Source organism: Pan paniscus, chromosome 8 (assembly GCF_029289425.2).
Source record: "Pan paniscus chromosome 8, NHGRI_mPanPan1-v2.0_pri, whole genome shotgun sequence".
Taxonomy (NCBI): Eukaryota; Metazoa; Chordata; class Mammalia; order Primates; family Hominidae; genus Pan; species Pan paniscus.
In genome coordinates, this window is record NC_073257.2 from 64,363,983 (window position 1) to 64,386,156 (window position 22,174).

The 22,174-nt window shown below is 36.6% G+C and overlaps 1 protein-coding gene across 6 annotated transcripts in view; it reads left to right on the forward strand.

Annotated features, from left to right (window-relative positions):
* PRKG1 (protein kinase cGMP-dependent 1) overlaps nt 1–22,174 on the forward strand; it is a 1,295,238-nt gene that overhangs the window by 1,063,999 nt on the left and 209,065 nt on the right. For all 6 annotated transcript variants that reach the window (XM_034930587.3, XM_063607406.1, XM_003806332.6 and 3 more), the window contains one exon: nt 4,467–4,561. In XM_034930587.3, the coding sequence (XP_034786478.1) occupies nt 4,467–4,561 (95 nt within the window). The remainder of the gene's footprint in view (nt 1–4,466; nt 4,562–22,174) is intronic.

The following is a 22,174-nucleotide window of genomic DNA, read 5'->3' on the forward strand; positions in this document are numbered from 1 at the left end:
ATATATTATTAAAAGTAATAAGAGTTTAGCAAAATCAGCATTATTCAGTAAATTTTTCTTTATTAATGGAACTGTTCTGTATCTCTACACAACCCAATATAATAGATATTGGTCACACTTGCTATCTAAAGTAAAATTATCTGACTTAACTTTAATGTTAATTTCTCAGTAGTAGTAGCCACATTGCAATAGCTGCTAGTAGTGGCTGTCTTGGACATTATAGAACTGGATATTTTACTCTAAATGAATATTGAAAAAGCCATATCATTCAACATATTCTACCATATTAACAGTCTAAAGAAAAAAATCACATTATCATGCCAAATGATGCAGTGAAAGGGTGTGACAAGTATAACATCCATTCATAATAAAACTTCTCAGCAAACTGAGAATATAAGAGAATGTTCTTGCCCTGATAAGTGGTATCTACAACATGCCTACAGTTAACATACTTAAGGTGAGAAACAGAGCAGTAAATGAAAGTAACTGACAACAAAAGGAAAGTCTTTTCAACAAATGGTGATGGAACCATTGGTAATCCATGGACCAAAACAGGGGAACCTTGACCTAGACTTTATACCTTATATAAAAATTAAATGAAAATTGGTAATAGACTTTAAAGTAAAACATAAAGCTATAAAACTTTCAAGAGAAATATATGACTTGCGATTAGATAGGAAGAGTTCCTAGGCATGACACCACCAGCACAATCCATAAAGAAAAATGATAAAGTGGGCTTTATCAAATTTAGAAACTTTTATTCTGTGAAAAACACTGTTCAGAGAATGGAAAGACAAATTACTAACAGGGAAAATTATTTGAAAAGTACACGTCTTGTAAGGGGCTTGTATTGATCCTATCCTTTATTGATCCTATATTAAAAAACACCTAAAAATCAACAAAAAACACCAAAGTACCCACTTTAAAAAAAAGAATGAAAGACTTGAACACATCAGCAAACAAGATACACAAATGGCAAATATGCACATGAAGAGGTGTTCAAAATGATTAGTCATTAGAAAAGTGCATATTGAAATCCTGAGATACTACGGCGTACTTAATAGAATGGCTAAATCTAAAAACAAAAATTAACAATATCAAGTGCTAGTGAGCATGCAGAGCAACCGGTATTCTCAATCACTGCTCCTGGGAATGCAAAATGGTAAAGCCATTCTGGAAAACAATTTGCAGTTTCTTATAAAGTTAAATAAACATTTACCGTATGACACAGCAATTACTCTTTGTGATATTTATTCTAGAGAAATGAAAATATAGCTCACACAAAAAACTCTGCATCAGTGTTTGTAGCATCTCTATTCATAATTGCCAAAACTAGAAATAAACAAATTGTGTCATATTCATTCAATGAAATATTAGTCAGCAATAAAAAACATAAACTATTGAATCTTGCAACAACTTGGATGAATCTTAAAGGTCTAATGCTGAGTAAGAAAAAAAGGCCTGAAAAGGTTAAATATTGTGTTATTTCATTTATATGGCATTCTCAAAAAGATAAAATTAGTTTGATGCAGAACAGACTATAGGGGTGAGGACTGAGAAGGATATGACTATAAATACATAGCATGAAGGAGTTTCTGGAGGTGATGAAATTGTTCTGTGTCTAATTGTTCTGGGAATTAGACAAATCTATCCATGTGTTTAAGTTCATACAACTATATTCCAAAAAAGAAGTAAATTTTACTATATGATAGAAGTAAATTTTACTATATGATAACTTAAAAATTCATGTACATTTCTAAATACTGTAACATGTAACTAAAATACATTTTTAAAATACCATTTCAAAAATCAAGTATCTAGGCATATCTATAACAAGAAAATGTTCGAGTCTTTTAAGAAGAAAATTTTATTTAAAATAGTATAATGAAGAGCAAAACACCAACATGGCAAAACATTCAAAAGAAAGAGAAACATATTGGGAGTTACTACAGTAGACATCAAGACCTATTATAAGGTTCAGGTAATGGAAAAAAATGTGGACTTAATTTGACTGAAAACCAGACAAATATGTCAGTGTAAGAATGGTGAGCCCAGATAAAGATCCATGATAATATGGAAACTTGATTTAGGATGGCATGGACATTACAGGTATCACAACAGTTGGTTATGCATAGGGACATAAATAAAATTGGATCCCTAGCTCACACCATATGTAATGCCAGTTTCAGATGTAAATGTGAAAAGAAAAATTAGGAAAAAATTTAAAGATAATTGGGATAATACTTCTATTACCTTGGGGTAAGAAAGGATTTCTTGAATAAGATATTTTAAAATGCAAACAATAAAATATAACATAGTTAAGTGTAATTACATTAAAATTAATACATGTGTTCAACAGGACACCATAAAGATGATTTAGACAAACCATAGTCTTGTGAATGAACAACAACAAAAATAAAGATAATCAGTCCAATAGAAAAATAGGCAAAAAGCATGATCAGACATATAATCAAAACAAGCACAAGCAGCTCAAAAAATAAGATGATAAAATCTCCCACCTCTGTTAATAACAAGGGAAATGCCATCTAATACCTACCTTTCTGGAAAAAAATCAGTCTGACAATATTAAGTGTTGATAACAATATAATATAATATGCATTTTCATCCATTGATGGTAGGAATGTAAGATTGTACCAAGAGTGAGTTAATACCTAGTAAAATGGAAGATGCATATACTTAATAACCTTGTTCTTTATTCATAGACGTTGGCCCTAGTGAACTCTTACCCATGGACACTAGAACACATGCATAAGAATGATCACAGTAACACAGTTAATAGCACCATAAAAACAAAGTATAACAAAAATAAAACTGGAAGCAACCCACATTTATATCTACAGAATTAGTAAATTGCATAATATTCATATAATGGAATGCTGTTTAAACAAAGAAAATAAATTTTAGCTTTTATATGAACATGGGTGAATGAAAACCTCAAGAATAAGGGCCCAGTAACCTTTATTTTAGATCAGACTCCCTACTGAAGTTTCTGCATCTATAAAAGCCTCTTCAGCATACAAATTAGTGTCTCTGTGATACAGCTTAGTGGTCACAGAGACACAGAGACACAGCTTAGTGGTAAGTAAAAGTGTTAAAAACTGAATTTCCATGGTTTTGAAACACTGTGTGGAGGAGTAATCAAATGGATCAGTGGAGAATAATAATTGAATTTCCTCCACCTTACACAGACCTTCTTAATACTTATAAAAATTCTGGTCTTTGACATCTAATCTCTAGATTCAGAAACTTGAAGCACAGTATTATTAAATGAGTTTAAGTGTTTGGCATTGTCTCAAGAAATTAGTTTTTTCACTTCATCACATTTTCTGGGTAGGTGAATTTTAACTAACCTTTCTGGATGACACATAGACAGTTTTGTGAATGTTAGTAGAGCTTGAGGGAGAAGTGAATTAACACAAAGGTACAAGTTACTCTATTTTTGTTTTCATTCATGCAACAAAAAACATTATCACTTGCCTTCTGTTAAGTCACAAGTCCTGTGTGTTCTAGGCTATCTATCTTGTTGGTAATGACACATTCTGTTAAAACAATTTACAACTATTTATTGAGTGCTTATTATAATTTGTGGAGAATGCCAAAGAAATACAACTTTCTTTTAAGGGCATTTTATTTATTATAGTAGAAAAGGGCCTATATGTAATTTATATATCTTTAGAAATAGAAATCCTACCAAATGAAGCATGTGGATTATGAGAGATATAGTCAGTTACAGCCATGCAAGAAATCTTTATGAAAATGAGATATGTCTTCAAATGAAAGCTGGATTCTTCTCAGGGAAAGGGACAGGCTTATCCTAGAGAAACTAGGATATGCATATGGAGGCATTTAGAAGGATGTTCATTTCAGCAGAATGAATAAAAGAAAGAAAAAAATTGAAACAATATAATTGCCAATTTATAGGATATGGGTAAGTAAATATATTTACATAATGAAACAAAAGTCATACGTTAAAATGAATGAAATAGATTTATACCTAAGAGCATGGAATAAATAATTAAAACAATATTAAGAGAAAAAGTAAGTTGCAGAATGAGGAATACTACTTAGGTTATTAATATATTTTAAAAATACATGTACATAAACACATAAAAAGATGGACAGAATGCTCACCAAGTTCATTATAGTGGTTGCTTCATAAAGGCAGGAAAATTAGAATAGAGATGAGGAGTGAGATCAAATTTACTAGTAATGTATTATTTCTTTAAAATAACTTGAAAGGATAACAAAATATTTGGAGGTAAGCTCTTGTGGTTTTCCTGGGAATTTGTGATGTTGTTCTTTGGTCCTTTTAGCGGTCATTTAAATGCTTTTTCTTTATAAAAATAAGAAAAGAAACAAGAAACGGAATTAACTTCATTAATTAGTGTTCCTTTGTCCATTGTGGGTAAGCAGTGGATCTAAACTTTCATTGTTTCTCTTTGCAGGTAAATGTCACTCGTGAAGACTCACCGAGTGAAGACCCAGTCTTTCTTAGAACTTTAGGAAAAGGAGACTGGTTTGGAGAGAAAGCCTTGCAGGGGTAAGTAGATCACGTGTTATACAGGTTTTTGTTTGAGTGCTACATAAATTTCTGTCTGAAATTTTGAGCTCCTAGCACAATAGGCTTTTTATTTAGTGCTTATCCCAATATCAAATATGGACCCTTGATGATAAATACATTTTTATCTATTTTCAGCTGGACTTGGAATCTGTTGGAATAGGTTGTGGAATAATTTCCTTAATTTCTAATAAATCAGTGTTATATTAATTGGAAACATTTTCAGGTTTGTGTCCTTAATTGCAATCTCTATAACAACTTCAAAGAGAGGAATTCCCTGCTAAACTTTGTGCAATGATTTTACTCAGAATCATTAAGATAGTTGGTTGAAATTTTTGAAATCCCTAAACCTGTTTGTACAAACAATTGTTATGGGGTCTTTGGGGTGTCAATTTCCTGGCTGGAAACCTGTGGCTGGTGGGCGCCTTTGCCCGAGTTCTGCTCAGGCCCACTGGGCTCATTATGCCTACTTGGCCTGGCAGGTTGCACTCAGTTCACACTACCGACCTGGTTCCCACATCTTCAAGGGAGACTGCAAGTCAGGCATGAAGTGGCAAGGGGCACGTGAGCGAGTGTGGGGTCCGGCCACTGCACAGGCAAACAAACTGGCTGCTGCCGTGAGGTGGGCAGCTCCAGGTGCTGGCATGGGATCTTTGTAAGGCTGCGGCCGAACCAGGCACACCACAAGCGGCTTCCCTGGCTAGCACCAGGGAATGTGGTCGTGCCTGGAAGCTTAGAGACACCAGGAACTGCATAGCCCCAAAGCGGGAGTCACAGCCCTGGCTCGGGGAGCTCCCAGGTCTGGGCCCCCCAAAGGGCTGCAGCTCTTCTCTCCTTGTCTTCACTTACAATGTGGCAAGCAAGGGGCATGTTTCAGCCCTGTTTGTATTACAACTCTTTTAGCCTCACCATTCAGTGGTTCCCGATTTCTTGACCTGTGACCAGGAAGAATGTGGTATGCAGACAAGTGGAGGTTGAACAAGACAAAGAGGAGCTTTATTGAACACTAGAATAGCGCAGAGAAAACCTGCAGTGGGCAGCCCCTCTCCACAGCCAAGGTGTCCCAATGAGTGTTCAGCTCTTAGCAGAGAGGGTAGCTCCTCTCTGTAGGCAGGTCGTCCCAATGAGTGTTCAGTTGTCAACAGAGAGGGTAGCTCCTCTCTGCAGCTGGTCATCCCATCATCTGCAGCTCTCAGCAGAGAGGAGGCCCTAGAGTGGGTAGCTCCTCTCTGCAGCTGGTCATCCCAATATCTGCTCTGGTTAAGCCTGGGGCTTTTATGGGCCTCAGAGGGGCAGAAGTACATGCTGATTGGTTCATGAGTGGCAATAGGCAGGTCCAGAAAAGGCACTGCAAGTTCCCACTCTTGTCCATGGGACTGGCAGCCTGGCCTCCAGCCTTCAGGCCCTCCCTGGTCAGAAGGTGGGGCCTTAATGGGGATCTACCCCGTTTCTGCCCAGGAACCTGTCTGCCTCCTGCTGCCATTCATGACACCCAGGCTGTAGGTGCCAGGCTGCAGGCCAGCACCAAGCTGCCGTCAGCCCACCATTGGATTCCCTCCTATGCTCATTGGCACCCAAAGCCCAGAGGGGGGTGAGTTGTCAGGTGACTGGCATGCCAGCACTGCCCTGAGCATGTGCACACCTGGCCGGACTGTGATAGTGCCTGGGCTCAGTCCCAGCTTTCCTCCAAAATCAGAATGGGAGCCAAAAACAGAGAGAAGCCAGGCAGTGGGAGCAGGCACTTCTGATCCTGTGAGGGCCAGGGGGCCCTTCCCAGACCCCTAAGAGTGCAGAAATGCCTGGGTCTAGCTGCCTCCAAAAGGGCAGGGATCTTGTCAGCTCCTAGTCCCCCAACAGCACAGGGGAGGCCCGGGTCCATGGCCGTGACTTCGGGCAGCTGTAGCTGCACCCGGGAGAAAAGGGCTCCTGCTTCCCCCTGCCTGCCCACAACTTGGGTGGCTGCAGCCTTGCCCTGGAAGACAGGGCTCCTGCCTCCTCCCAGCCCCAGGAGCACAGGGATGCCTGGGCCCATAGTCGTGGCTTAGGCAGCTGCAGTGGTACCCAGGGAGCTCCCATCCCAACTCAGAAGGGGTGGGGGTCCCTCCTGTCCCCGGCTCCTGCTGGCTCCATGGGTGTGCAGACCTGGCCATACCTCCCTGCTGCACCCAGTGTGATGGCAGCAGCAGCTTCAGATGGCCTGCCACTGCCATCACAATGATCACAAGGCAGTGAAGTATTTCCAGGGTTCACTTGTAGGTCGTAATTGTCATCACTCTTACGGTGGTAGAGGTTGAAGAGTAGGTGGAGGTAATGTACATCTGGATTCACTATGGGATAGGCTGTGAAGGCTAGACTAGTAGAGGTGTACTTCTGTGAGACTGATACTCTATTTTTAAACTAAGACACCAAGAAGCAAGCACTTGGGGGTTCTTCTCATGTATTATGAAGGAAAAACTGAGTTGACTTTTTACCATGCATTTTACAGAATGCATGATAAACATATTTGGGTATCCTACTCTCATTTTCCAATAAGCAGTATATCTCAGTTATCATTGAATATAGATAAGCCTTTTCAACATTCAGTGCTGTATGTATATACACTACTTGAATAAGCAACAACCAATAAACATATATTTTTCTATCGAATTTCAGGTGCAGGAGTGTCTCCTAGGGAGGGACAGCAATAGGACATGATTTACTCCTAGCATATGGGAACAGTCAGTTTTGTTTTCATTTCAAATTGTGCCTTCATTTAAAAAATTACATTATGAGCCTTTTGCTTTAAAGTACTTCTAAGAAGTAATTTAGGAAGTTATTGTTTTTTAAGCCACAATCAGATGACAGGTTTTATTTTCTTTCTGACTATTTCACAGCTTAATAAGTGAAATAAAGATATTCTGATAAATCATCTTACCCAGGCTCTATTACCTTATGAAAATTCAGAAGTAACTACACTCAACTTTCCTTTTTTCTCCTACTGAGTTCATTTTATCCTTATCTGATGAACATATAGTTGCCATTAGATTTTTTTCAATGTCAAAGTTGGAAAAAATAGTATTTTTGGTGTAGATATACAGAAGAGTGAAATAAACATTATCTTTCTAGTATAAATGTATCATCTGTATCTTACTCTTGCTTTCTTTTGATTATTAAATGTGTTGAAAGATGGCATTTTATAGAAATCAGGTGGCATTTTATAGAAAGACGCCACCTGATTTCGTTGGTCCAAGATTAAATACCTCTGTGGAAAACAATGTTATTTCCAACAGAACCAAAGAATCAGAAATATTTACAAACTGAGGTCGCAAGTGGAATGCCAGAAAATAAGGCCCCACTCTTTCTCTTCACATCTACCCCTTACCCCCATTTCCTCACATCTCTTTCTTATGCTGTTATTCTCACTTTCTCGCTATGGAACCTGGTTTTATTAGTCTACTCTAAGTGCCCTCTTAAATGTCACCAGAGATTTGCTAGTTACCTCATGAAATGGTCTTTTTATTTTTTTCTTCATTTGACTTCACTTCTCAGCCATGATTTTACATTGTTGACCACCCTTTATTTCTTTAAATTCTCCACCCTTCGGGACCATTTAAATTATTGGCACTCTTTAGAATTTATTTCATTTCCTAAAATTTGCTAATATTATGTCCTCAACTGTATTTCATAAACCTTGGTAAGCTCCTCCAGATATATGATTGCATAATACCTCAATGAAAAGAAGTCCCAAATATTTATATTCTTATTTGAACCCGGTGTCTGGCACTTATCAAATACCCACATATTTTTTAACAAATGAATGAGTGAATGAATGAATAGATGAACAAATGAACCTCTCAAATGATGTCCAGTCTTAAAGTCCCTTCTTCCATCGATCACATTCACAACTTGAATTTGCCTGGCAGTGGATAGGGGTTATGAGCTCTCTTGACCATGGAGGGCAGGCTAGCGATGTAAATGACTACAATAGGCTAGTAAAACAGGTGGCAAACTGGAAAGTCTTATGTGATGAGGACAGAAATTACTGAACTCCAGCTTGCTGCTGCTCTGTAAGAATGTAACCTCAGCTTTTTAAGAAAAGCAGAAAAAAACCTAGATTTTAAAAATATGAAATGTGATTTTGTAATCTGATTTTTTTAAAAAGCTCTGTAAACCAACAGACCATTTCTGCAAAGTGTTTGGTGTGTGGATGCCATTTTGTGATTTCTATCACTCAGATATGCCTCTTTAAAACCTGTTCTTTGCTTCAAATGAAGGAAGCCTATTAACCCATCTTGATTATTTTCTTGTTTTGATTTTTTGACATTTTAACATTTTGATATCCTATGCCTGTAACTTGTTTTTCACTGTGTCTAGGTTTTTTTAATCTTTTGTTTGCATTTCAATATTTTTCACAAGAAATTCCAACATTTTGCAAATCAAATTGACTTGTTTCACTTGTTTCCTTCTAAATAACTTAGAAATTGATATCACTTTGATATATAAAATCTTTTGGGCAACTGTGTATATCCTTTGGGTAATAGCTATGCTTGTTTACAAACTATATAGTTTTTATACTTGGAATAAAAATTGTATAGCCAGCATTCTCTGTATGTACAGAACAGAATTTCAGATTGTGGTTTTCTCACAAATAAAATTTGTGTGTACTCGGAATTTTGGTTTTATTCTCTTGAAGTTGTTCAGCAGGCAATTAAATATTGATAAGTTTCTGGTTGGAGATTGAGTGAAATGAATATGTGCTTGACCATTCTTTTTAAATTTGAGAGGGCATAAATACTAGTACTGATTAAGCACACAGTAGAAAATGGAATGGCATTGCCGAAATGTAAACTCAACACCCTTTCTCCAGAACTCAGCCTCATGACTACTATCTAGTTCTGCCTGTAAAAGTAACAAGCTTTATTTTCTTGTTGGATGGAGATAGTAGAGTCATAAATTGAGTCATCTTATAAACTGTATTATTAACATCCTTTAACCAATAGCATCTTATTATTAGAAAAATTTGAGTCTCTTTCACTTTAGTTGACATAAAGCAAATTATGCAGTATTGTTTGGCTCAAGCATCTTTTTTTTTCTTTCTTTGCTGTGATAAGTGTTTATACACACCAAAGAGAGGGTAAAATGTTTACTTTTTACAGAAGTACTCCCTTATATATATATGAAAACTAAAGGTGTGTTTAAGAGCAATCACTTCACGTTTAGTTCAATAACTCATAAGTCAATCCATTTATACTTTGACTTATCATTGCTTCAAGATGCCTACTTGACTTGAAACCATATGGAATACATATAAACATCAGATGATGACAAATTCTAAACCGAATATTCACTTTGCATCTCCAGTGATAGGAAATATGGTAGACCAAGTTGTACCCAAAAGGGATGGGATTAAGCTCCCAGTAGCCACCTTCCCTTCTTTCCCCTAACTTTTGAGTCTTCAGCATAGCATATGGCTAAGAGATCCAGTTCAGAGCCAGATTGCCTGGTTTGGAACTTATTCTGTCATTTATTAATGATTAGTCACTGAGAAGAATTTCTTTTATCTGAAATGGGGATTATGATTACATCTAACTACCTGGGTTATTGGAGGAGGAATCAAAAGGATACTTACAAAGAATTTGGGTGAGTGCATAGAATTTAGTTTAATGCTTCCCTAAAGTGAGCTGTCATCATCACTACCACCATCATCTTTATCTACATCATCATCTTCATCATCATCATCACCATATCATCATACCAGCAATGTTCTGCTACCACTTGATAAAGTTTAGTGTACTGGCAAAATTGACATAGCATTAGATTTTGAGTCAACCACTCATTGATTGACTTTCAGCAAGCCAGTTAAGCTCCTGTAAACTAAGCCAATTGAACTAGATGATCTTTAAGTTTCCTTAGGTCATAGCTTCTGGTTCTCTGAGAGTTGGCCCCTTTCCACCTGGAACAGACCCCTGAATGCCAAGTGCAGCCCTGAGGCTACCTGTTAAATGGTGGCATTTAATACCAAACCACTGTCAGCAAGGAACTTCCCTCCAAGAACTTTCCCAGCTGTTGCCTCTCATTCTGAGTACCTGTGCCACATGCCAGGCCCTGTTCATGTTAATGCAAAAATGAATTAGCCAAAGTCAGTTGAATAGACATTAATATTAGAAATCTGTATTTCCTTATTTGTTTTCACTTCATAGTCTGTGATCATGGAAAAGTTAATTAACATTTCTGAACTTGCTTCTTTGTTTTATCTTCTGATGTATATTTTTTTCTTTTAAAAAATTAATAAAATTTTGCTGGGCATGGTGGCTCATGCTTGTAATCCCAGCACTTTGGTAGGCTGAGGCAGGCAAACCACTTGAGGTCAGGAGTTTGAGACCAGCCTGGCCAACATGATGAAACACTGTCTCTACTAAAAATACAAAAATTATCCAGTTGTGATGGCACAAGCCTGTAATTCCAGCTACTCGGGGGGCTGAAGTAGGAGAATCGCTTGAACCCAGGAGGTAGAGGTTGCAGTGAATGAGATCACACCACTCTCCTCCAGCCTGTGAGCCTGAGTGAGACTCCATCTCAAAAACAAACAAAAAAGAAAAGATAAAACAATAAAATTATAGTACAGAAATTAAGTACTGGATATGGATTTTAATATGTTTCCATATTTGAATTTGATTATTATTTATTTATTTAGAAGTAAAATGTTATAAAAACTATTCAAGCTGCTTTTGTATCCCACCCGCATACTTCCTCTCCTTCCTAATATCACCATTCTGAAGCTTATTGTATGCATCCTCATTGCTCATGTGTCTATAAATGTGTCTATAATTTATTGTGTATATATGTATTCATATTTGTATTTAAAATTTTACACATGTGAAATATTATTCTGTTTCATTCTCAGTCAATATATTATTTTTTTCTTTTCCTTCTATTGTCATAGTCATTGCACTTATGTCATTCCTTCGTTTAGAAGTTTTACCTTCTTCTATTCTTTTAATGATTAACCTTTATATGTTAATATGTATATTTAACATGTAACACTAATCAATAGCTCTATTCCTCTCTTGAATAATAATATAATATTAAGTGTGTTAAACTCCAAATTAATTACTCCTACCAATCTTCTAGGTAGTTTTCTACTGGTCCCCAAATATTAATCATTATTATTACTGTATTTTTTCAGACACAACCAAAACCTAATTATTTAACATTTATCAACTCGTTTACAAATTCCTTTGCCCACTATTGCTTCTGTAACCCACCTCATTTCTTTTAGATTTATTCTTTGAAGAGATGATTGGTTTATACCTTCTGCCCTTGCCTACACATGAGTGAATTCTGGGTTAGGTGTAAATATCTAGGTCAAATTTCATTTTTCTTTAGCATTTGAAGTGTTATTACATTGTCTTCTGACATTCATGTTCTGCAGCCAGTCAAATCACCATTCCTTTATAGGTAAACTGTCTCTCTGGTAGCTGTTTCTGTCTTTGACATTATGCATTTTTGCTATAATTAATTGTAGGTACAGATATATTTATCAATAAATGAAGAATAAAAAAAACTCTGTGCATCTCCTTTTGAGAATGCAGTTTTTTTTCAATCCTAGAAAATTCTCAGCATTATTTCTGCATATATTCTTTCCCCCACTTTCTCTTTTCTCTCATTTTGTAACTTTTAGTGGCCTAGACTTAACCTCATCATCATACGTCCTTACCTCCTTATTCACATTTGAATCTTCTTTCTCTGTGTCATTCGGTCCTACACTTTTAATAGAAGCTGGGCAGATTGTCTCAGATGGTCATGCAATTCTCTACTTCTTCCTTCAATTGTATCAAGTCTTCAGTTCAATTAATACACTGAGTAGATTCCAATGACTATTTTATAAAAGTAATTTTAGAAGTTCTACTTGGTGCATCAAAGTGCTTAGGAGTGTGAGCTCTGAAATGAGACTTCTTGGGTTCAAACCCCAGCTCCATTATTTATGAAATGTGTGATCTTGTTGATGTTCATCTCTCTGTTTCAGCTTCATGGTTTGTAAAAGTAGAATAATAGTACTTGCCACATAGGGTCAAGGTGATTAATAGGCCAAATAATGTATATAGTACATATGCATGTTAGAATAATGTCTGGCATATACTAAGTGTTTGATAAATTTGAGGTATTATTGCCATTATTTTATTATTTTTAAATATCTTTTTTCTTTTCCTTTATTTATTCATATTTTTAATTTTGATTCAGAAGGTACATGTGCAGGTTTGTTACATGGGTGTACTGTGTGATGCTAAGGTTTAGGCTTCTAATACTCCCATAGCCCAAGTAGTGAACATAGTACCTAAAAGGTAGATTTTCAACCCTTGCCTCCATCTCTGCCTCCCCTCTTTTCAACTCTCTAGTGTCTATTGTTCCCATGATGGTGTTCACATGAACTCAATGTTCAGCTCCCACTTATAAGTGAAAACATGTGTATTTGGCTTTCTGTTTCTGCATTAACTGGTTTAGGATAATGGCCTCCAGCTGCATCCTATGTTGCTGCAATGGACATCTTAAATATCTTTTACATTGTTTCTTATATCATCTTTTTTTGCTGTATGTCTTCAGAAATTATTTTTAGAATGTCAAATTCTTTGAAACTTTCTGTTAGTTTCACTTTTGGGGTGCACATTCTTCCATTTGTCACTTCCACCAACTTTCCTTCCGTGTGTGGTTTAGTATAGCTGAGGTGTGCTTGTCTTGGGTGGGGGTGGGGTTTTTTGGTGTTTTTATTTTCTACCACATACCCATTTTCAGCGGAGTTAGTGGACTGAGGGATAGATTTTCTTGTGCTCACATTATTGAAGCATCTCTGTGTACCTGTTTTATATGTTTCATATTTGCCTCTGCAAAGATACGTTTTAGCTTAATATCCCTGTAACTTGAAGATAACATTGAAAGAATTCAGTTCTTCCAGTTACAAGGCTTGGGTATCTGTTTCTCTCAGAGAAAGACTCTTGACATTTACTTGGGCTGACAGAGAGAGTTATTTATACTGCGTGTGCCTTTTGTGTCGAAATGCTCCAGGGCTCTGGCCTTATGAAGGACTCAGTCCCAGTCGCCCTCTCCCGTGGGGCCATCACCAGGCTCCTTCACCCAGCCCTTATGACTCCTGCGCAGCTCCAGCTTGTTTCTCCAGCCTTGGGACCCTTCTCTTTCCAGCACCTGAGACTCTCGGGGTTTATTGTTTCGCTTTTTTTTTTTTTTTTTTACGTTTTTCATTTTAGTGAATATTACAATTAATTTGGTTTTTAGTGAAGATTATTCTCGTGAGGATTATAGTGAATAATCTATGGAAAAAGTAACACAATGTCTGGTGGGAATTTTTATTTCTGTTGTTCTGGATTTGTGGCTGTCCAAAACAAAGCAAAACAATACAAAACAAAACAAAAAGATGCTGTCCTCTCACTTTTCTGGCCTGAGTTATTCTCCTCTTCAGGATTTATAAAGAGGAGATTAAAATAATTGATGTACTAAGTGCTATAGGAAAAGCACAGAGTATCATAGTAACATTTTATCTCCACCCCAGAACTTTTTCCTATGGGGCAAGTCAACTTAACTGTCACACAAGTATCTCACATATCCCTTGGACAAAAGTAAACTCATTTTCTCTCCAACTCCAATCAAATCTATTCTTTTTCAAGTGAATATTACACGTGTTTATCAAACCAGAAATTTGGACATTATCCTTGACTCTTTCTTCTCCTAAAATTTCCTCTCATAATAACGAATCCTGTTTGTTCTACCTCTTAAATAACTCTCAACTTCAACTCTCAATCTGCTTCTCACCACCCTCATGCCACTGTTCCTGTTAGTGCCGCCATGATCTGTCTAAATTATAGGACAGCCACCTAATTGGTCTCCCTGTGTCCAGTCTTCCGCACTTTTTATCCATTCCCCTCTTTGTGATGATGATAAATTATTTGTATTGAGTTTCTTAGTGTGGCCATAATAAATTACACAAACTGGGTGGCTAAAACAATAGCAGTTTATTCTTTCACAGGTCTGTAGGCTAGACATCCAAAGTCAAAGTGTCACCAGGCCACACTCCCTTTGGAAGCTCTAGGGAGGAATCTGTTCCATGCCTCACTCCTAGCTTTTGGTGGTTCCCAGCAGTCCTTGGCATTTTTTGTCTTGGAGCTACATCACTTTAGTTTCTGTCACTGTCTTCACATGGCTGTTTTCCCTCTGCGTGTGCCTCTGTATCAAAATCTTTATGAGAACACCAGTCATTGAATGTAGGGCCCACCCTGATCCAGCATGGCAGCACCTTAACTTGATCATATCTGGAAGACCTTATTTTCAAATATAATTACATTCACAGGTTTGAGGGCTAGGGCTTCGACATATCCTTTGGGAGGGCACAGATCAACTCACTACATTCTCTAAAGCAAATCGGGTCATGCCACTTTTCTCCTCAAAGGCTTGCTCTGGCACTCCCTGTTGTGAGAGCTGCTCCCATATCATTGCTGCAGTCTCATGATCAGCTACATCCTGCTTCATTACCTATGCTGTAATCATACTGAGATCTGTTAGGTCCTCATCATCCCCATGATTTATTTCACTTTTAGGTATTCATTTGTAGTAACATTTTGTAATTCGTCTGTTCTGGCATGAAAGAGTAGCTGAACTTACAACAATCTCCAAATGGGATATTAGAACCTGGAAGTCCAGCACAGCACAGGACCCAAATACATAGGCATGTAGAAGCTGACCTGTTGCTCTGAAGATGCCTGGACCCATTATATGGACCTTAATTAAAAGATACCTGTGATATAATAGCCCATTGGACTTTGATGTCAAAGAACTCATTACAGGATTAATGGAAACTGTATCCTGATTTTAGAGAAACCATAATGCATAAAAAAATTATACACACACACATGCAACCTCCCCTTCATATCTCAAATTATTGATATTTGTATGGGAGCGCCTTAGCATTTAGACTAGACTACTTCCACAATAATGAAGATTATTTAATAAACAAAATTTGAATCCTTCCTCTGAACTTCTCTGAACACCTTCACCTGAAACATACAGTTAGTTGTACAAAAAAATTGTTGTTGTTGCTGTTGTTTGAATTTACTTAATAATCTTGCTAATGTTTTAGTGTGTACCTTAGACTCAAGTATGCCTAAATTCTTGATTTAGCTCATTATAATAGGTACAAATTATCAGTAACTGACCAGTAACTAATGTAAAAAAATACATTAGTTTTAAGTAAGTTGGGAAATTGGTTGTTTAGAAAGCTTCTGTGAAATGCAAGGAGATTTTTGAAAGAGGACTTTTCTTCTAGAGGAAAGCTAAGGGCCTGCTTACATGAATGACTGTTTATAGAAAAGGGATCAGATTTTCATAGAAGACTGGAGAAACATCAGGGTGTCTTAGTACTTTTCCATAAAATCGTTTATTTATCTCTACTGTCTAAAATGTAAGGTCATTTTCCGTGGTGGAAATTGAGCTACTTATAAAAACAATTCAGTCTCTCATTGTTATTCTACAACATGTCATTCAGACAAATAATTCCCTTCAGGTGCCACAAGATAAGAAAAAATAATGTAAATTTGAAAATCTCTTCAAAAATGGATATAAAAATGTTTCACTTGGAGTTAATTTTCTTGCTAATGAACTCAGCCGGTGTTTTGTGTCTCTGTCATTCTCATTCCTTCCAAGTCTAAATGATTGCTTCTTAATTTTTCCTTTATACAATTGTTAATAAATCATGACTTGCTATAAATCATACTTTGGACAGGCAACAAAGATTTTAATTGGCTAGATTCACTGTCATTACACTAATCACTTCTGATGCCTACAAAAGAAATGCTTTAAGGTCCTCTAAATTCTTGCCAAAAAAAAATTTGAGTGTAACATTACTCACGAGTTCTGATTAAGACTGTATCGCATAAAAGGAGCATTTGCAACTGTATTTGGCATTGCATGGTTCTTATTCCTTGTTCATACAATGAAATGGAAATGAGAAGTATCTGACAAAAGTATGCTATGTGATAATTGCCTTATCCCCTATTCCAGGCATTTAGGAAAAGTGCAAGATTATTTTTAGAATATTTCAGTAATATTTAAAGGACTTTAAGTCCACTAACTTTTCCTGGGCCATTTTGAAAAATGTCAATAAATAATCGTATAGGTACTTACGATTTAATCAAGCAACAAACAATTAGAAATTGAAATTAAAAATACCACTTATGATAGCATCAAAAACTAGGGAGTAGTTACAGATAAATTTGTAAAAGGTGTAAGATCTGTTCACTGAAAATTACAAAATGATTCCAAGAGAAAACTGAAGATATTACGTTCATATGTTGTAAGACGCAGTATTATTCTCCTAGATGGATCTATACGCTCACCGCAATCCCAATCAAAATGTTACTAAGATTTTTTTTGGTTGAAATTGACAAGATGATTTTAAAATTTATATGGACCTAGAATTTATAGGGACCTAAAATTTATATGAACAGTTTAGAAAAAAAGAAAGTTTGGAAGACTAACTCCATCTGACTTCAAAGCTTACTTTAAAGCTACAGTAGCCAAGGCAGTGTGGTATTGATATCAAGTTAGACAAATAGATTGATGTAGCAGAATGAAGAGTCCGTAAATCAACCACACATATATTGTCATTTTAGTTAGCTTAGTCAGCTTTGCCGTTACAAAAAATACCGTAGATCGGGTGGCTTAACCAACAGAAATTTATTTTCTCACAGTTTTAATGGCTGGAAGTCTGAGGTCAAGATGCTAACATTGTCAAGTTCTATTGATTGCCCTCTCCCTGGCTTGCAGACACCCTTCTGGCTTTGTGCTCTCATAGCCGTTCCTCAGTGAATTCATGTAGAGAGAGAAAAACCACCTGCTCTCTGGTATCTCTTCTTGTAAGGGCACTAATTCCATCATGAGGGCCCCACTTTCATGACCTCATCTAAACCTAAGGATCTCCCAAAGGCCCTGTCTCCAAATACTGTCACATTGGGGGTTAGGGCTTCAATATACGCATATAAATTTAAAGGGGATAATTCGCCAATTGATTTTCAACAAAGGTTCAAACGCAATTCACTTAAGAAAGGTCAGATTTTCCACAAATGATGTTGAAACAATTGAAAATCCATCAAGAAAAAAATGAACTTGAATCCATACCTTGCACGACATACAAAAATTAAGTTAAAATGGATCATGGACCTAAATGTGAGATCAGAACTACAATCTTCCGGAAAAAATAGACAATAAATTTTGTAGACTTTGGTTAGATGAAGATTTTTACATCAAAACATAATCTATAAAAGGAAAAAAAGGGGCCGGGCCCAGTGGCTCACGCCCGTAATACCAGCACTTTGGGAGGCCGAGGCAGGCCAATCACTGGAGGTCAGGAGTTCAAGACCAGCCTGGCCAACATGGCGAAACCCCATCTCTACTAAAAATGCAGAAATTAGTTGGGCATGGTGGTGTGCACCTGTGATCCCAGCTGCTCAGGAGGCTGAGGCAGGAGAATCACTTGAACCCAGGAGGCAGAGGTTGCAGTGAGCTGAGATCATGCCACTGTGCTCCAGCCTGGGCAACAGAGCAAGACTCTGTCAGAAGAAGGAGAAGGAGAAGATTTTATTAAAATGAAGAATTTCTGTTTTTTTGACAAACACTATTTAAAGTAGGAAAAGGCAACCCACGGACTGGGAGAAAATATTTGCAAATCACATATTTGAAAAAGAACTTGATTCCAGAATATATACAGAGCTCTCAAATCTCAATAATGAGAAAATGAATACCCTAATTTTTTAAAACATCCAAATTATTTGAACAGATATTTCACCATGAAGAGAAACTAATGGCAAATAAGCAAGTGAAAATTGTCTCAACGTGATTAGTCATTAGGGAAATGAAAATTAAAACCACAAGGTAGTGCCACTGCAAACATATTAGAATAGCTAAAATTAAAAGGATTGATCATATAAAGTATTGGAGAGGATGTAGAGTATAAAATAGTACAACAACTTTGGAGAACAGTTTGGCAGTTTTTTTTTTTTTAAGCTTAAACATATTACCTACCATCTGACCCAGCCATTCCATTCGTAGGTATTTACATGAAACATGAAAGCTTACATGCATACAAAGACTTGTACAAAAATGTTATAGCAGCTTTATATTTAATATCTCCAAATTTGAAACAACAGAAATGTGCATCAATAGATGAAGAGGTAAACAATGGTGCTAGAGCCATGCAATGAAGTCGTATGTAGCAATAAAAATAGTGAAATATTGATGTACTCAGAAACAGATTAGTATCAAAATAATTATGATGAAAACTTCAAAAATATTTACAATGAGTGAAATAAGCCAGATTTAAAAAAGTACATGCTGTATAATTCTATCTATCTAAGATATCTAAGATCTATCTAAGATATTATCTGCTTTCTGTCACCATAGATTAGTTGCCATTCTATAGAATTTTATATAGAGATGACAGATGGCAGGAGACAGAGATTATAAAGGGATACTAATAAACCTCTGTAGATGATGGATATTTTCATTATATTGATCATGGTGACAGTAATTAGAATGTCTGCAAATGCCAAAAGTTTTTGAGTTGTACATTTTAAATGTGCAGCTCATTTAATGTCAATTATACCTCAGTAAAACTAATATGACGTTTTAAAACTCACTAGACAGTCGTACCCACTATCACTTTCATGGTTCCACACACAGGAGGCTCAGAGTTCTCTATGCTTCTATTATCAAAACATCTTTTAATAACATTTTAGTTCTGCAATAGGTTTTACTACAGTCACCAATAGCGGAATACTTTAGGGCTCATTTGGGTAAATGGAATTAGATGCCCATGAGTGCAATAAACTCACTGACAGTAGTAATCATCTTCTATAAAGGCATGGGGTTTTGAACAAGTCAAGTAATGGGTAACTCAAACCATGCAAGCAGGGATAGGCAAAAGGGTCTTCTCTTTGAGAGTCAATTTCTGTGCTTAGAGGTGCCCTCAGCAGCAGTGGATGACAGTTGTCTGCCGCCCAGATGGCCGACTGCCACTCTCACTGTCTACTCGACGACATCTTTGCTGCAAGCCTGCTTCCCATATGGGGAAACATGTTGCTTTGAAAGGAACATTTTCCACACACATTCTGTAAGAAGAATACAGGTTTTCTACCGCCTACATCCATATGCACTTAATTCCCTTAGAAACATGGATTTGCTAACCTGGAGAAATAGAATTTGTTTACTTTAAGTCTTTTACATTGTATTACCAAACACAAATAGTCAAGAATTGTAAAATATGTACTTGAAGTTAATCTTAAAATTGATAATATTTTTAAATAACCACTAATTATTTTTAAAATAATCATTTTTTAAATATATGGGGGAAAGATAAATGTATGTTTTTTATGTTTCTAGACCTACCCAAGAATAGTAAGGATTTGAGATTGCGGAAAATAATAGGTTATAGAAACTTTCCTACAAGAAACTATTGACATTTCATATCATTCTAACTTCCTACATGTGTACACTATTCCATACACTACCATGAGCTAACCTATGATAATCATGTCCCTATATGCACCTGAGAGATAACAAAAACATTAAGCCAGCTGTCACATGCCAGAGACTACCATATACCACAATTATTTTTATTGCTTCTCATTTTAACTGCTATTCTTATTCAAAGGAAGACTGGATAAATTATTCTGTCACTAGCAACAACAATTTCATTAATTTTCCATTTGCTAAAGCAGAGTGAGTCATTAAGAACTGGAATATAAATCTTACAGTTTCTCCTTCTAGCAATGTCTAAATATCCTGAAAAGTGCTGCTCAACCAAATAATTTTATTTAAAGTAGCAAGACTATATGTGTTTATGAGAATGGGAAATAATTTTTACAAGAGTGATGAGATAGTTTGTATTTACAGTTTTTATTATTCCTTTCAATGTTCAGAAATGGATCATGGATCCTGGGTCTCCCATGAGAATAGAGTTGGATGTGCCTACAGACAAATATCATGGGAGAATAGCCTCTACTGGCATTTTAATTTCTTTCTCAAATGCATTAATTGCTCTTCAAACAGTTTCCTCTGTTAAGAACACTTACATTTACCTGGTCACCCAGGCTTGAACATTAAGGAAAACCTCTGAAACAGCCCTCTGTGTCATAGCTCTCCTTCTTCATCTTTGGACGTCAAATTTTATTGACAATTCTTCCACAGCATTTCTCCCATTCATTCATTTATCTCTTTTAACACCTTTTCCACTGTAATTCAGATCTTTTCTTGACCTGTAGTTCATTCTATTAGATGCGCATGGTTTTTTTCATCATATCCCAGTATATCAAAGCACCACAACATTAGACTCAGGCAGTAGGACCCCTGCCCGAAGCCTGAGCTTTAAGTTTTAGATTCCAGAGGCCCTCTTCTGCTGTGCCTCTTCCCTAAGAAAAAAAGAATCTTTGGGGTCAGACAGATATGTCCATATGAAGCCTGCACATCTCCTTCTAGATCATCCTTTAGGAACCTGAGACTCGTGACTTCTGTTTCCCTCTGAGGCCAGGGAAAGTTCTTTCCTGTGTCCTTCCTAGTAAAAGTTGAGCACAACAGTTGTGTGTATCCTAGAGGCAAGGCTCACTGTTTAATTGGGGTGGGAGAAGCAAGTGGACCATTTCTTCTCCTACCCCAGTTGGATATGTGGGCTACTCATGGTTTGTTAGAAAGCAGGAGATAGCTGGTAGAGGGGGACCAGGGTCACCTATTGCCATATGGTTATGATTCCGGCCTGCACTTGGAATTCTGAAGAACAAAAAAATTCTGGTTTGAATTTAGTCTTCCAGATTATTGAGAAATATTTTTCAAGGTAGGAGGATACTTTTATATTATTAGATATATGGTATGGGGGCCTCCATTTACAGTCTTGCTGTAGGCCCCATACATGCTAATAAGTGCTAGGGCAGGCTGTCCCATGATAGGTCCATAAAGAAAAGCTGTTTTGATGGTAGCACAGCTTTCTCCAAAGCACTTTGTTATATGCCAGTGCCCACTAAATAAACACCAAATTTATTATTTTGAACTTCATGTCCTATGACACAGCTCCAAATTTACTTTTTTGGCTTTATCTACCACTATACTAGAATAAAAACCTAAATTCTCAAGAAATATGGATTATAATATTAACCATTCCTGAGACCCTGGCATTGTTCTGCCTCTGCGTATTTAAATATAACATTCCTTTTGCCTCTGTGCTATTTCCTGCTGCATCCAATATCCACTTATAAGGTCCTGCTCATCCTTCTTGATTTAGTTTGAGCAACTTCTCCATGTTGTTTTTTTCATGAGTATCTAACCAAAAGTGATCCTTATCCATTAAGAGCTGGCCCATGTCCCGTCTTTGAATCCAACAAAATAAATATGCCAGTACCCTTCTAAAAGTTTTGTAAACATATGTTGAATTATTTTGTTACATTTTTCAATGCAAAAAAAAAACTTTGTAAAGGTGGTAATTTTTTTTCTCCTATTTTTCTTCTCAAAATATGCTAATTTAGGAGTCCATGAAATGAAGGCAAGCAAACTGAGACTTAGTACATAAAC